General features: G+C 34.9%; 3 protein-coding genes across 3 annotated transcripts; 2 read left to right on the top strand and 1 right to left on the bottom strand.

The window, feature by feature from the left end:
* The first annotated feature begins 44 nt into the window (after window positions 1-44).
* Window positions 45-4,478, top strand: LOC101205522 (MLO-like protein 10). Its single transcript, XM_004146133.3, has 15 exons — window positions 45-590; window positions 826-883; window positions 995-1,209; window positions 1,307-1,423; window positions 1,880-1,940; window positions 2,080-2,168; window positions 2,327-2,401; window positions 2,483-2,571; window positions 2,648-2,697; window positions 2,786-2,826; window positions 2,913-3,086; window positions 3,205-3,240; window positions 3,502-3,569; window positions 3,665-3,725; window positions 3,825-4,478. The coding sequence occupies exons 1-15, from the start codon at window positions 411-413 to the stop codon at window positions 4,218-4,220; spliced, it is 1,710 nt and encodes a 569-aa protein (XP_004146181.1). The 5' UTR covers window positions 45-410; the 3' UTR covers window positions 4,221-4,478.
* Window positions 4,479-4,589: 111 nt separating this feature from the next.
* Window positions 4,590-5,702, top strand: LOC116402645 (RING-H2 finger protein ATL80). The gene has a single exon (XM_031882166.1). It carries the CDS (start codon window positions 4,888-4,890, stop codon window positions 5,431-5,433), a length of 546 nt encoding a protein of 181 aa, XP_031738026.1. The 5' UTR covers window positions 4,590-4,887; the 3' UTR covers window positions 5,434-5,702.
* Window positions 5,703-8,333: 2,631 nt separating this feature from the next.
* Window positions 8,334-11,800, bottom strand: LOC116402838 (thioredoxin reductase NTRB). Its single transcript, XM_031883233.1, is given in 3 exon segments — window positions 8,334-8,766; window positions 10,644-10,740; window positions 10,743-11,800. Coding segments are annotated over 3 exon segments (1,182 nt in total). The 5' UTR covers window positions 11,757-11,800; the 3' UTR covers window positions 8,334-8,695.
* Window positions 11,801-16,225: the final 4,425 nt, after the last annotated feature.

Below are 16,225 nucleotides of genomic sequence, written 5' to 3'. Positions count from 1 at the left end.
ATAGAATGTGGTATGTGGAGGTCTCCCCTCCAAAACCTCTGGACATCTCATCGTCGTCTTTCCTTTGCAATTATTGTTCAGAAAAAAATGGCCCATTTAATTGGATGGACTTGGAGTGATAGTATAATTGGCGTTGGTGGCGTGCAGATCCGTTTATTTATCTGTGTAACCTTTGTTTTTTAGAGTTTTAACGTGCAGTTTTAAAATATTTGAATTGGAACCTCTCATCTCATTATTAAATAATCACACATGGATGGTGGGATCCATCGTCCCACCCATTGGGTCATCCAATTCAATAATGTTGAACTTCATCCCTCATTTTACACACCTTTGATTACTACTTCACTTTACTTTTCCAAAATTTATTCCTTTTCTTCTTCTTCTTCTTCTTCTTCTTCTTCTTCTTTCTTATGTCTGTTTTTTGTCTTTGCTTCTGCCTTTTATTGACTGGCGCCGCCGCGTCCGGTGGAGACGGCGGTTCCCACTCCAGGGATCTCGATAACACACCCACCTGGGCTGTTGCTGCTGTTTGCTTCTTTTTCGTTCTTATTTCCATTGTCTTGGAAAATGTTATTCACAAACTTGGAACGGTAATTCATTGACTTTTTTTATGTTATTTCTTTCTCGATTAGTTTTGATTTTCACTTGTCTCAACGAGGATATAATATTATATTTGTAAGCTTTTGGGTGTAAAAGTACGAGCAATACTTGTGTACTTTATTATTTTTTTATTAAATAAGAAAACAATTTCATAGCCCAAATCCACCCATTTGTTCTGTTGGCAATTAGGCCATTCATTTCTGATTGTATTTGTTGTTCCTCTAGTGGTTGACAAAAAAGCACAAGAGTTCTCTGTATGAAGCTCTGGAGAAGGTTAAGGCTGGTGGGTATTACAATATTCGTACATCAAACATTTAATCAAACTTTCTGAATACGAGAGAAAAAAGAAAAAAAACCAAGAGATGGCGATTGACATTCCATAAAATTTTTGCAGAGTTGATGATTTTGGGTTTCATCTCCCTGCTTCTGACTTTTGCTCAAGCATATATTGTCCAAATTTGTATTCCTCCGGCCATTGCAAACTCCATGTTGCCCTGTCGCCGTGAAGAGAAAAATGCCTCAACCGATGAAGACGAACATCACCGGAGACTACAATGGCTAATTCGAAGATCATTGGCTGGAGGTCACAATGTTGTCTCGTGTGAGGATGTAAGACCACTGTCTCATGCTTCTTACCCTTTGTTTTACAAACTTAAGTGTTGCTAAATAGTGGAAGGTCTATAACATTGCTCATTCTTTCAAACAGGGTAAGGTGTCTCTTATATCCATTGATGGATTGCATCAGTTGCATATTCTCATTTTCTTCTTAGCTGTGTTTCATGTGCTCTTTAGTGTTATCACAATGACACTTGGAAGGATAAAGGTAAAGTTATGTTTTGGTTTTATTTTAAGTCTTGCATGCAACTACTTGAATCAATTCTTTTCAATAGCTAAAGCGCTGTAAACAATACATAATATGTTACTACAGTTGGGCAATCAGTATTAGGGGCGATTGTGTTAATACATCGTTCTCCTTGCATAATATTTATATTGAATTGTTAGGCGTTCTTAAAAAAGAAAGAACTTTTTATCTGTTGGGGAATGGCAAGCTTGCTAGAATTTCTTTAATTCAATTCAACTTAGCATATTATTGTGCTTTGCGTTGAATCCCATATAAAGCAAAATGCAGCATATGAGCCATGACTTAGAGTAAATCAGGAAAAATGACCAGTCTGACAATTGGTCTTAGTTATGTCAAGTAGTTAACTTTTGGGATCATTGCCGTGTGAATTTCGGCCTACTTTATCGCTTTGTTATTTACAGAAGTGTTTCTGCTCAGATTCGAGGCTGGAAGGAGTGGGAGCAGGAAACTTCAACGCATAACTATGAGTTTTTCAACGGTCTGTCATTTTACGCTTGTTGAACTGTGATTCTTTTATCTCATGGGTTCAAATCAGAGTTTATTTGTCAATTCCTTAGCATGAACTTTGTAGCTTCACATGTTTGTTGATCCAAAATTGGTTATTCTTCTTTGTACAGATCCTGCAAGATTTAGGCTTACTCACGAGACATCTTTTGTGAAAGCACACACCAGCTTTTGGACACGTCTTCCTTTCTTCTTCTATATTGTACGAGAAGTTTCTCTAAATTTCTATTAATGTCTATATTTGCCAAGATTTTCATTAACAATTATATGAATTTGAGAGCTTGACATTCCATCAACAAATAGAAATTTGAAGTCACCGGAGGGAAAATGAAATAACTCAGATTTGATTTTATGTTGCAGAGTTGCTTCTTCAGGCAATTTTATGGGTCTGTTAGTAAGGCTGATTACTTGACGCTACGCAATGGATTCATAACAGTGAGTTCTCATCTTCTCGATTGCAAAGCACTAGATTGATCGCAGCTTCAAATTTTTGAAAGTGATGTAATACTCTTGTAGGTTCATTTAGCACCTGGAAGTAAATTTAACTTCCAGAGATATATCAAAAGGTCATTAGAAGATGACTTCAAGGTAGTCGTCGGTGTGAGGTAATAATCTGTCATCTAAATTCTTTTAACTTGTTATGCCGATTCAACTTCTCTTTTTTAATGATTTTGTTGGCAGTCCTTTTCTATGGTCGTCATTTGTGATCTTCCTGCTCCTTAATTTATCTGGTAAGATAACTTTATTTTTAACTAATGATTTTGACTTCACGAACAGTTTGATAAGTTTGATTATAAAGAAGACTTTTTCATTTTTCAGGATGGCATACATTGTTCTGGGCATCATTTATCCCTCTGCTTGTAAGGAAAATCTCTTTCTTGAGGTGAAATTCACCAGATTGGCTAGTTAGTTATTATACGACGATGTCTGTTTTAACCTCACACAGATAATCTTAGCCGTTGGATCAAAACTTCAAGCCATTTTGACTAGAATGGCTCTTGAAATCTCTGAGAAACATGCAGTGGTCCAGGGAATTCCACTCGTGCAAGGATCCGACAAGTATTTCTGGTTCGGCCGCCCTCAACTGATTCTTCATCTCATGCATTTTTCTTTATTTCAGGTAACAGGAACTTCTCATATGTAGCACATAAGGTTAGGAGTTGTTACAGTTCAGACTATATCTAGAGAAAGGTGTGTTTTGGTGTTGATCTGATCATTTGTTCATTTGGTACATGCAGAATGCATTCCAGACCACCTATATTTTGTCTACACTGGTATTCTTCTTAACCATTATTTATATCAACCCCTTGACCAGGAATTAAGTTTTATTTATGGTTCATGAACTTTGAGAAGTTTCTTATTAACATTACAGTCTTAATTAGTCATGTTTAAAGGCACATACAATGTGAATATAAATAACTATCTGATGAGACAATAATGAAGGTGACAATCAAAACATACTCTCTTTTGACTCTATACAATTACAAGTTTGTGTAATGCATAAGCTACAATAAACGATGTGGTTGCTTGTGCAGTATTCTTTTGGCCTGAATTCTTGCTTCTTTGATGGTCACATCCTTACAATTATAAAAGTTGGTTTAGGGTAAGTTAGTCTTTCTTCCATGAACGCTTCAATTATCTTGTCTTCTATAAAGAGCTTTTTTACCACAAGGTTTGGATCTGCTTATGGTTTCGTAGGGTAGTAGCATTATTTCTATGCAGCTATGTTACGCTTCCAATATACGCCCTTGTAAATCAGGTATATACGTTATCTTCTCTTCTTCTATTCTTTCCAACTCAATCATACTGTTATGAGGCATAAGGTTGGTCGCATGATGGCGTTTACGGGTTAATGCAGATGGGTTCAGGTATGAAGAGGTCCATCTTTGATGAACAGACATCAAAGGCACTCATGAAATGGCAGGAAACGGCCAAGAAGAAGCGGGCTAAACGAGCCTCAGCAACTAAAACCCTCGGAGGTAGTTCAAATGCTTCACCTCTACACTCATTGCGACGGTTTAAAACTACAGGACACTCCATACGTGTGCCTACGTATGAGGACCTTGAGTCATCTGATTACGAGGGGGATCCATTAGCAACACCTACACAAGCGTCAACAAGTGAATCGATTAATGTTGATGTAAAAGATGGAGATGAAATACAACAAATCGCTGAAACAGAGCAACCCCACAGTACAATTCAAACTAAAGAAGGAGATGAGTTCTCATTTATAAAGCCTGCAACACTAGGATAAATAAGCTTGGTGGCCATAGCTGAGAGTTTGTAGAGGTGTTGAGAATTTGTTTGCACATATGATCTAGTTTTGATTGGGATCACCACTAAGAAAATAAAAAGAAAATATGAATGTACCATAAAGCATCAAGTCTTGGTTTGGTAGGAAAGTTGCAAATGTTGAATTTGTTGTCATTTTATGAAGAATATGTATGTATAGAGAAGAAAAGAAAGACATATTTACATGATTTTATATAATGGAGGTATTTAGCAGTAGCAACTTCTAAACTGCCTTTTTAATCTTGTGGGCATTGTAGTAGATCACATTCTCTTTGGCAATGGCATGTCAAACTTCCGGCAGTAATTAGAATATCGGTCCATTACATTTTACATGGCACCTACATAGAAGGAATTCAGAAGGTTGAAGTGAGTTTTAAAGAAAAGATAAGCACAACACAGAACCCTTTTGAAGAAAAGAAGAAAGAAAAAAGAACCAAAGTATGGAGTGGCCCCACCTCCCAAGTTGTCCTCTTCTCCTCTTTCCCTTCTAACAACAAAAACACTCTACAGTTTCTTCTTTTCCCTCAAAAGAAAGAAAGAAAGAAACCCTCAACACAATATTACTTGCACTCACTGCTCCATCCTCAATCCCCAAACCCCAATCCCTTCTCTTCTCAACCCTCTGTCTCATGTCTCCCTATATCAGAGCTCTCACCGCAAATACTTCGTCGGCGCCTCCACCGGAAGCGGTGGCCTTGGAGTCGGACTTCGTGGTCATTCTCGCGGCTTTGCTCTGTGCCCTAATTTGTATGGTAGGGTTGATAGCGGTGGCTCGGTGCGCCTGGCTCCGCCGTGGAAATCAGGCGTCGGCGAATAGAGGACTGAAGAAGAAGATACTGCAGTCGCTTCCGAAATTCAGGTACAAGTCAACGGTGGGAGATGGGAAAATAGCGGCGGAATGTGCGATCTGCCTGGCGGAGTTCTTGGAGGGGGAGGAGATCCGACAGTTGCCGCAGTGCGGGCATTGCTTCCACGTCAGTTGCGTAGACACGTGGCTAGGTACCCACTCCTCCTGCCCTTCTTGCCGTCAGATACTGGTAGTGGCCAGATGTCAGAAGTGCGGCCAGTTTCCGGCGGATGTACAAGGCGGCGGTGCTCACAACAACGAGGAGGAGGAAGTGGAAGATAACATCAACAACAACAACAACAACAGGGGTTTGGGGTTTTTGCCTTGACTTAACAAAACCTTAGCTTCACTTCACCTTCTCTATTTCTTTCTGCTTCATCACAAACACACAAGATTCAGTTCTTTGTGAATTCTTTTTTTCTAAAAAAATTACAAAAACAAATCTTGACTCATGATGTTTAAAAGAAAAAAACCCCTTCATTAAAAAAACTGCACTTGTAAATTCTAAATTCTATACTGCCAGTACCTTCATTACCCTCTCATGCTGTTTCTGATGATCATCCCTTCCTCTATCAAAGTTCCTTTTTCTTTTCTCTCTCTTTTTGTACGCATTCTACCATTTGTTTTACTCTAATTGATCAATGTTACATATTTTGCTTTTAATATTACAATTAGTTTTTCAACTCAAAGTTTATAATTTATGAATTTCTTAAATTCCTTTTTCAAAATTCGACAGACATAAATTTACTTTGAATTAAAGAAAAATTATTTAGGTTTTCCATAAATAGGTAATTTTACTCCTGATTTCTTTAAAGAAAAATATTTGGTTATCTTTAGTCAGTCCATTAACTGCCAAATTAAAACTTATTTTTTTATTTTTTTTAAAAGAGAATTTAAATTATTTGTTTTATTACCATGAGATAAATGATGGCTATTAATGTCACCTAATCATTAGCATTTTTATCTTAATCATTAACAAATTCAAATAATTTTTGTGAATATGTATTTGTATATATATATATTTTTGGATAATTCCTTGCTTGGATGGTTTCAACTTTTTTTTTTTTTTTTTTTCATTTCTATCTCTTTTCTTCACCCTACAAACTACTCTTTTTTATTTGAAATAAAATTTCCAAATGTTTACACTAACAAAAAAAAAAAAAGAACCCTTCTCGTTATTCTCCTGTACAAATATAAGATATATTATAACTAAACTTAGATTCTATTTACTAAGAAAAGAATAAAGTTGCATGAGTTAAGAGGATTCTTATTCGTTCATCTACTTTATCACTTTTAGCATTTTGGTTCACATAACTTAGTTCTTTTCGATTTAGTCTCACTTTAATTTATAAAAAGAACAATCTATTCAAAATATTACATAGGAAATTGAAGTGACTTGCAATTGCACCCATATTAGTTATTGTCTATATTTTCAGGTATATATTGCCATTTGCTTCAAAAAATAAATAATAAATAAGTATATTGTCAGTTTATCTATAAAAACATCCTATCAAATACTGTGGTGGATGGAAAAATTAATGATTTGAAATTACATTTTAAAAACTTTATACAAATCATAACATGATAATTGAGACTAAATTGTTGAAAAGAGTCACTGCAATTCAAAAGTTTGATTTTTTTTTTTTAATTCTCCTAAATCCACTTGTTGGATGAAAAGAGAAAAAAAAATGGAAGTTATTAAAATTATTGTTATATTTTGTAAAATTGAAATGCCCAACATTATATTTTGTAAGCAAGCTTTATGTAAAATATTATTTTATAACAATAAGAACAAAAAAAATCTCATAAATTAATTTTAAAATGGTAAAGTTTTTGGTTTTGGATGTTTAATTATTAATTATTAATGTTGGAGGAGAAATAGAGCATCTTTGGATTTGGTATATTTAATTAATCAATATTGTTCCCAAATTTTATAAAACAAAATTCTTAGACCACACAAAGAAAAATAGATATAGGCATTAATGTCTTAACACCACTCATTGGCTTGGAGCCAATCAAACATCTATTTATAATTTTATACTTAGCTAATTCATTATTATTCCTCCCAAGACAATTCTACCTATTATATATATATATATAATTCTAAAGGGGATTCGTTTGTTGACCAATACAAGGGGCATCTCTCTACTTTATTTAAATCTTACGACATTAAATTTGAATGTTTTGTGAGCTAACACTACACAAAAAGTTAGGAGTGTAATATAGAAATGTGACATGTATCCATATATAAAACCTTCAAAATTTAGCCATGATTTGTAAGCTAAGAAGTTATGTAATCAAGTTGAATTTTACTAGCATGTGATTGGCTAATTAGGTCATTTGACTACACAAAGTGATAAGCTAGTGCTAAAATGACAAGTCATCCAACTTGAATAGATTCAATCATGTGTAAGATATTGTTGATTGTAGCTCTAATGGAAGAAACCTAAAACCATCATGTGATTGTATATAGAACTTGGGCCAACTAAGTGGGAGTAATAGGTTTGTATAATGTAAGGCTAAAATTCATTGACATGTGCATAGTGCGTCCAACTTAATAGAAATGAGGTAGGTTGCAATTCAACTATATGTAAAAGTAGGTGAGAAGAATGAGTTGTGATTTGCAAAATTATTAAATCAAGCCATAAAATGTCTAATTAGTAAAGTCAGTCGTAACCCAACCATATGAGACCATTAGGTGAGCACATGCTAAGTAGACGAGGGTGACGGATTTACATCATTAAATTTTAACTTTGAACTTATATACACTAACCTATTATGATGTAATGGGTGACAAATATCATTGCACTCACTTGCAATAACTAGTTAGCATATATATATCTATCAATAACATACATATTTTGACTCTTTTCATGTGAACGTGTGTGGTACCACCTGCTTAGGTTTGGCTTGAGCCAAGCTACTGTCAACATATTCTGAGAGATGGGTGACTGACGGTGGGCAAGGGAATTGCGAGAAGAAAAGTTGCAAGAGAATATAAAATGAAGCCAAAAATAAAAGGGGTGAAGGAGAAGGAAAAGTAGTGTTCAATGATGCTCTGGAGCGCTCAGTGAAATTTTCATCAACTCTATCTTTTTCCCGTTTTACATTTGTCAAATTCCCTTGTCCACTGTTATGGAGTTCATGCAACAGGAGGTGTCACTTCTTGTTGAATGCTCATGGGAGGAAATTTCGAAAGAAGATTTTGGGAAAAACTACATACGAGTCTTTCATCTCCAAAGTGTCTTAAAAGTCTCTAAATTAAGAAAAAGGTGATCCAAATGTTATTTAAAATTATCCCATGTAAGAAATAATACAAAGCATGAAAACCAAGTTTACACTTTCAAACCTTACTCCCCAAACCTGCAATAGATTTTAAACCAACCACCACAAATCCAGTGCACAAGTTAAAGGTTATCTTGAATAACCTTCTTCCAAAATACTATAACAATTTCCCGTCAATCCCTCCCCATAAGCTCCCCAAAATCAATAATTAACAAGCTTTCCCTTCCACAGTCGTTCTTAACATTTGGCCATTTGTCTTCAAATTCTCTACGGCCAACTTTGAGAAACCCAGGCAAAGTCTATCATCAATCACTCTTCCCCTCTTGAGAACCAATTTCTTGCAGGTAATGCTCCGCATCCAATGCTGCCATGCAACCTGTACCACAGCAAATAAATATTAGGAAAGGAAGCAACTTCATTCGATCAACCTTTATGAAGGACAAGTGAAAGAAAGACATGATTTTCGAACAAAAGTAACTTTTTTTTTACAAGGAAAAGGAACAGGGGACTAAATTTAAAATGAGGTAAGTCCCATTGTCTAAACTTCGACAAATAACTTTCACTGCCATGAATAATAATAATAATAATACATATGTATATAATTCAGTGCTCCTACTTCTCAATCATGAATCAGGTTCACTGTCACATCTGCACGTTCAAAGAAGCGCGGCTCCACTAATATTTTAGCAACTCCTCGTAAATATAGCCATGAAAACCCATCCAATATTATTTAGAGTTCTTCATATGGGATTTAAGCATGTTAGCTTTTCATTTCACTTTAGGCCTAATAATAGAATCCTCTTTGGGGCGACGCTATACAATTCCACACCATTAAATAATATATTGCCCAAATACCTGCTACACAATTCCACGCTCACACCTTTTTCTCTCCATCCTAAAGTAATTTCCCTCCTATACCTCCTTGTGCATCGGGAAGAAAGGGAGAAGTAGAAGTGCTTCCCTTCACGAAGAGAAATTGGAAAAGGTAGAAGCAAAGTCCCAGTAGGGTTTGGCCAAGTTGTGATCAATACGTTTATCTCAAGTGTGTCCACAGAGGCATGAGCAGATAAGATATATAACGTTCTGGAAATAATAAAGGAGAGAGGAAAACGAGTGGAGAATTTCTTTTGATCTGGACTTAAAATGTTAGTGGAGGATTTCTTTTGATATGGACTTAAATGTTATAACAATGAAACAACCTCAAAATTAATCTTAGTGGGTTCTTTGGAATTAAAGGCACACACCGGTACAACAAAAAAGGACGGTCTGTGCTTTTCACCCCTTTCACCACACGGTTTCGAAGTTTTTCCTCTTTTTTAACTATTCGCTAGAAAACATTAATCTTAGTTTCATCCCCTTCCTTTGGCGGGACTGTTTTTTGTTGGGCTTGTTTTTTTAATTTGCCTTTGTATTCTTTCACTTTTTTTTCAATGATAAAAGTTGTTTCTAAAATAACTTTAAAATTAATTATTTTATGAATTTCCCTCTTCCATACACATTCACACACGATGAAGTCGAGGAAGTACGTGAGTGACTTGTATTTTCTGGATAATTTGGATTAAAAGGGATAGAAGCAGCTCTCCAACGGTTAGAGACAAATTTCGAGACTGATCGGGAAATTACCACCTATTCTAAGGCTTCATGGTGCACAACACATGCAGCCTCCTTAAATTACTTGCTAACCATTATTTGGGCTAATCGGACCTCATATCCTGATTAAATTAGGGAGAGAATTCTTTATCTTCTCCTATTTAGATCAACTAGTATGCATGTCTTGTTAAACAGTTCCTAGGAGGTAAAATTGATGTTATGTGCTCCCTGTCCTTCACAATTTAGGTTATGTATTCAAGTACACTAAATATTTGAACGTGTGTATCCGTTTTTACAAATAAAATAGCAAAACATTGTTTCACTCAAGCAATGTTTTTATGAGGAAAAGCTTTAGCCTGGCGGTGTCCCTAACGCCTCAAGACACAGGCACCAAGTGTTTGGAAGTTCGTTCTCGTGGACCTCAATCATTTCATTTTTCTATATTTTATCAGATATATTAGAAACTAAATGCAACATTTGCAATAGACTTGGATATAGACAGTTCGGAGTAAACTTTTTGTTGCATAATCTAATACACATTCATCTTCAAATCTAATATGTATTTTTCTTGAAGTTTTTACCTCACTTATGGCCATGTCTGGTGACAAACAGGCACAAGGAAGAAGGAAAATAATTATGGAAAGCAGAAACATTTTTACTGACCTGTACCAGCGGCAGTGATAGCTTGTCTGTACTTCTTGTCCTGAACATCGCCAGCAGCAAAGACTCCCGGGATACTGGTATGCGTCGTCCCTGGCCTGGCTTCGTCAACACATACCCATCAGAATCGAGTTGCAGTTGTCCATCTAAGAATTTGGTGGCTGGTTCGTGACCAATAGCGAAGAACAATCCGGAAACTGCCAAATCAGAAACCTTTCCGGAGATCAGATCATGGACCTTCAGACCTCCCAGGACTCGCCCATTAGCGTCGCTATAAGCTTCCTTAACCACCGAATTCCAGATCACCTCGATTTTAGGGTTGCTGGAGACGCGCTGTTGCATGATCTTGGAAGCTCTGAAAGTGTCTCTTCGGTGGATAATATACACTTTGGAGCCATACTTGGTGAGGAAATTGGCTTCTTCCATGGCAGAATCTCCGCCCCCAATGACCGCCAAGGGCTTGTTTCTGAAAATAGGCGCAGCTCCATCACAGACAGCGCAAGCCGAAATACCCCGATTCCAGAACCCATTCCCTTCACCGGAGCCAGGAAATGTCAATCGCTTGGCAACCGCACCAGTGGCGACAATCACAGAATCGGCGAGGACGGTTTTCGAATCGGCAAAGACCTTAAATGGCTTGGATGAGAAATCGACCTTGGTTACGGTCTCGGTGTAGATCTGAGTGCCAAAGCGAAGCGACTGGTTGCGACAATGGTCCATGAGTTCGATGCCAAGAATGCCTTCGGGGAATCCAGGGAAGTTTTCAACGTCGGTTGTTGTAGTGAGCTGGCCGCCGGGAGCGATGTTGTTGGCCATCCATCCTTCGAAGAGAATAGGCTTGAGCTCGGCACGGGCGGCATATATGGCAGCAGTGTGGGCAGCAGGGCCACTCCCAATAACGCAAACCTTGGTTTTAAGAGTCTCGGTAGCATCCGCCATTGATGTTGAGGTCGTTGACTTGGAGGAGATGGGAGCGGAAGATATTGGAGAAGGAGGGGCAGAGGCGCGGCAAATAGAATAGAGCGCTTTTCGCAGTAAGCTTGGAATGGTATTCAACCCTCTTTTATTATCGTTATTATTATTCTCATTCCCTCCACAGCCAAGCCCTCTGCTCATTCTGATTTCTTTAATTATTTTTCTTTTTACCCTTTTTCTTTTTAGGTTTAAATCCCAATGCTTTATGTTATATTAATTCAAACATATAGCTTAAAAATATGCCTATAGTGTCAAAAAAGGTATGCTTATCCTTTGATTTCACATTATTCCAAGTTGTTCAAGCCATCACCATTATTCCATTTCATAACCCTTCCTAATACTCTGTGAATTATGCCTATAGTGTGAAACAAGGCATGCTTATCTTTTTATCCAACAAAGACTTACATCCTTTCAAACTTACATGAAAACCAAAATGACTGCAAAAGAATTATAGTCATCCCCAAACTAATAAAAGCAAATAAAAAAAAATATCAAACAAACAAAAGTAAAAAGGTTCTTGCAACCCAAACAACGTGCTAAATCATCCCTCCTAAGACATATCCACTATTTTTATTCATGGATACATAACAAGCGTAAACTATTCACGATGTTTCTAAGTACATATAAAATTAACAAAATAAAGAGGAAAGGAGATACAAGTTGGGCTCTTGACTATCGTCCTCAAATATGAATCATACTTATACTCTTGTGTTTCCTTCGTATATATCTCCACTCATTTGAAGTTCCAAATTGTCATCTAGGTCCAAAAATCGACTCTCGATGGAGGCCCTAATCAAACTTTCATAAGTCTTTCCAAAATCGGTAATCAAAGCTCAAAACTAATGCAAGGTCTAGATAGAGGTTGAAAAAATAAAGAAAACGATGGATCATTCGTCCAAAACAGTCGCCTTGAATCAAAAGTTATGACCTAACTATGATGCAGCATGTCGTACCCGCATTCCTCACCTTTTTTTTGGCTCCAAGTCGAATTTTGACTTTCTAAAGGGTACTTTGATCATTTTACTCTGGAAATTGCTTGTGTTGGTCCAAGCATTGGATTTCTTAAAATTAAACATGAATAAAAACATCAAATATCATAAATTAAGCATAAACCAACAAATTTTAAGACTGAATAAAGCTTTTTTTTTTTTTTTTTTGTGTTTTTCAAGCAATCATTCTCAAGCTTAAAGTTTATAACTAGCACGTTTTGAAATTTTTTCTTTTTTTAAAAAAAGCTCTTTTGATAATTGTTCTAGTTATCGTTTCCTTAAACCTTTCAACACAACCAATAACCAAATAAGACCTATACGTCCTTGTGGGGCATTTGGCCCGCTAATTGAGTTAGTAATTGAGGGGTTAATACGTTGAAATTGGTAAATTTGTGTTTAGGGTGTAGAGTTTAAATATTAAATTTAATAATAGTTGTGAAAAATAGATTGAGAAAGTAAGATAAATTTACTTGGCAAATGCTAAAGTAGAGATAGAGAGTAAGATTGAGTTTTCTTGGTAGGTGTGAAAGGTATAAAAAATGGAAAGATGAAGTTACTCTTTTAAGTGTGCAAGTTCTAATAAGAGTTGTTTGTGGACTAAAGTGGGATGCGTTTGTAATGTCATATATTCCAAGATTCATGTGTTTGATTAAGCATTTTGGACCCCATTTGTAATATCAAACTTATTTCATTCCGACAATCCTCGATTCAACTCTTTATTTCATCATTTTTGTTTTGCCATTGATAAATCACTCATCCTAACATCTTTTAGATTCTCAATAATCTTGATTACACTTCATCCTCCGAAAGAATAAAGTTTGTTCGAATGAGCCCAAATGAAAGTTAATCCAAGATTTAAATTTGCTTGAAAATGACATTTTGTTTATGTCAGTCACGTGTGAAAGTATCATCTTGTCCTCAAACCGTGGTGAAGGCCTCGAGTTGACACTTCTCTTTCTAGTTCCTCATTGAACATTTCTTCCTTTATATTTTATATTTTTAGTTTTTAGCTCCTTTTTCTAGTTCCTTGGCAAATATTATTTTCTTTGATAATTTTGTGATTCAGTTTCTCTTACTAGATTTTTGTTATAACTTATTATTTTAGTTTTCTGTTTCCAGTTTCTTATCAAACGCAACAATAATTTTTTCTCTTTGATTTTTACTTTGTTCATATGATTCCTTTCACTTCGATCTCCCGCTTCTCGCTCCTTCGTTTTGTTCTATAGTAGAAACACAAAAAATGGGGAAAAACTGCCTAACAAATAAAAATTTGAAAAACAAATAAGAAGAAAAGCGCCAGAGAAGAAGGAAGACAACATACAAAATAGAAGAAGTGGAAAATGAAAAAATATGTATTTTTTTTTATCAAACTAAAATACCTTACAACCTCAAACACATACTAACTTGAACTTAAATAATATATAACTTCAAACAATAAAAAATCTTATAACCCTACTATAATAATTTTGAGCTTTGATAACCAACTCCGTAACTTGCCCCAAACGTCGCATGGTATTTTCATCATGATATGTATGGTAATTTTATAAGAGTGAATTTGATTCATCCGGTTTCTTAATCTTTTTTCTTTGTCAAATGACCTAACTTTGGGTTTAGGGTTAAAATCTTTTGGATATTAGACTTCATATACGCTTCTCTTTTATCTTTTCTCTATGCCACACTATACAATTGTTTGGATAATTAGGATATCACTGTTTTTATTCAAAACATCATCTCCTTTTTCCTTCTTAATTAATGTTTTAATTTCAACCAAACTTTAGTATGTGTTTTTCCTCGTCCTTGTTTTGCTAATGGTTACAATATTTTGACATGTCACAAAAAGATGGTTCTCAAGCAATAATTTTGAATATTAATTCCTCGATCGTTTTACAATAATTAATATCCATCGAGTAATCTTCTAAAGTTAAGATGATAGTTATTTTCAATAGTCAAATAATGAACATGTGGTTGATAAATTGATCGATATATGTGGTTTAAAATTTGTTTATGAATAGAGAATTCATTTTTCTCTCTAGGTTGGTTGGTGTTATATTGGTCCTTGTTCATATGTGTGTATGTGTATGTCCATGAGAAGAAAATTCATTTGTGTCTCTATATATTAATTATTTTGTATAATACAAATACAAATTAAAATCCATCAATATATAGACTCCAATAAATCAATGAGCAATTAATATGGATTACATACTTGTCTTTGTTGTCCCTTTTGAGTTCAAGTTAAGTTGTTTAACTAATTAATGAACCTCATTTGAAATGACTTTCTTAAGCTGACTTCTTAGGTGTTGGTTGGGGCTTCACCTATCAATAGTATATCATTATTCAAAAACGGGTTTTAAAGATTGAAAGCATAACGATCCACGTGAAATTCCAATCTAACTTTCTTATTTTATTTGACATACTCTCCTTAACACTATCCTAACCAATCTATTCCAAAATTTTAATAATATATCACTGATAGATTTGGGCAAATGAATCACCAGTAGAAGTACAAGTTGGGTCCTCTTCAACCTCGTAGTAACTGAGAGAAAAAATTGAGAACTTGAGAAGCCCAAATTTGAAGAGGAAGATTAGAAATTAAATCATAAATTATCTACCCAATATACATATATATATATATTCACCGTCCATCATTACAACTCCATAATAATTCATTAGTGAACTTTTTTACTTTGCAAGGTAGTATATTCCATTATTAAACAAAATCGTTGTTGTGTTGAGTACACATGTAAATCACATAACATGTTGTTCAATCACATGTCAATTTTTTTTTTTAACTTTTTAGATATTTAAAATTAAATGCACGAAAGTATTATTGTAGCGATAAAGCATATACCACACCCTTAGCTACATCAAAATATTTAAATTGGGGGTATGTTAATGTGTAGGTAAAAAAAAAATGATTGAAAATGATTAAAAATTTTAAAATAAAGTTTGGACCAAAAGAGCCGTGATTACAATTTAGCATTGAAATCAAGAAATGTTTATAAAAAAAAAGATTGAAAGAAGAGCAGGTGAAGAAAGTGCTGCGTTGGTTCCTTGTTTTCAATGATGGAACGCAACGCATTAGTCAAAAGATAGAAATGAAGTAGGTGGCGTAATCACGGATCTTTCTCACAATTTCCATTTCCAATTTTTCTTTTTCACCTACTCAAACTCAACTAATTAAATTTGTTCTTCGTTAAATACTCAACCACAATTTTCTACCCCCACCATATTATTTTAAATTAATATCATCTCACTTCGTAAATATACAAGAGATTAAATCGTTATAGGAGTTTAGATATATATTTAATTATTAATTTTAAAATACTATACTCATTGCAAGTGATGCAAATAAAATTAAAATTCAATGGCAGATAATTAAAAGTAGAAGAGCGTAGAACAACAATCTGGGCCTGGGGACGAGCAAACGAGAGATTTTTAATTGGGATAATGATAAGTGAAAACATGGATGCATAAATAATTTGATAATTAAATTGGGTATTTCAAATTTAGTTGAAATGTTTATAGTTTAGAAGCTGAAATAAAATAAATGATGTATTATGATGATAATTGATAGATAGTATTAGGAGTAAGGTGAAGAAGTATGTTCAATTGATTGTG

Source organism: Cucumis sativus, chromosome 3, assembly GCF_000004075.3.
Source record: "Cucumis sativus cultivar 9930 chromosome 3, Cucumber_9930_V3, whole genome shotgun sequence".
In the NCBI taxonomy this organism is placed as follows: Eukaryota; Viridiplantae; Streptophyta; class Magnoliopsida; order Cucurbitales; family Cucurbitaceae; genus Cucumis; species Cucumis sativus.
The sequence above is the reverse complement of the archived record's forward strand: the minus strand, read 5'-3'. Positions and strand labels throughout refer to the sequence as shown.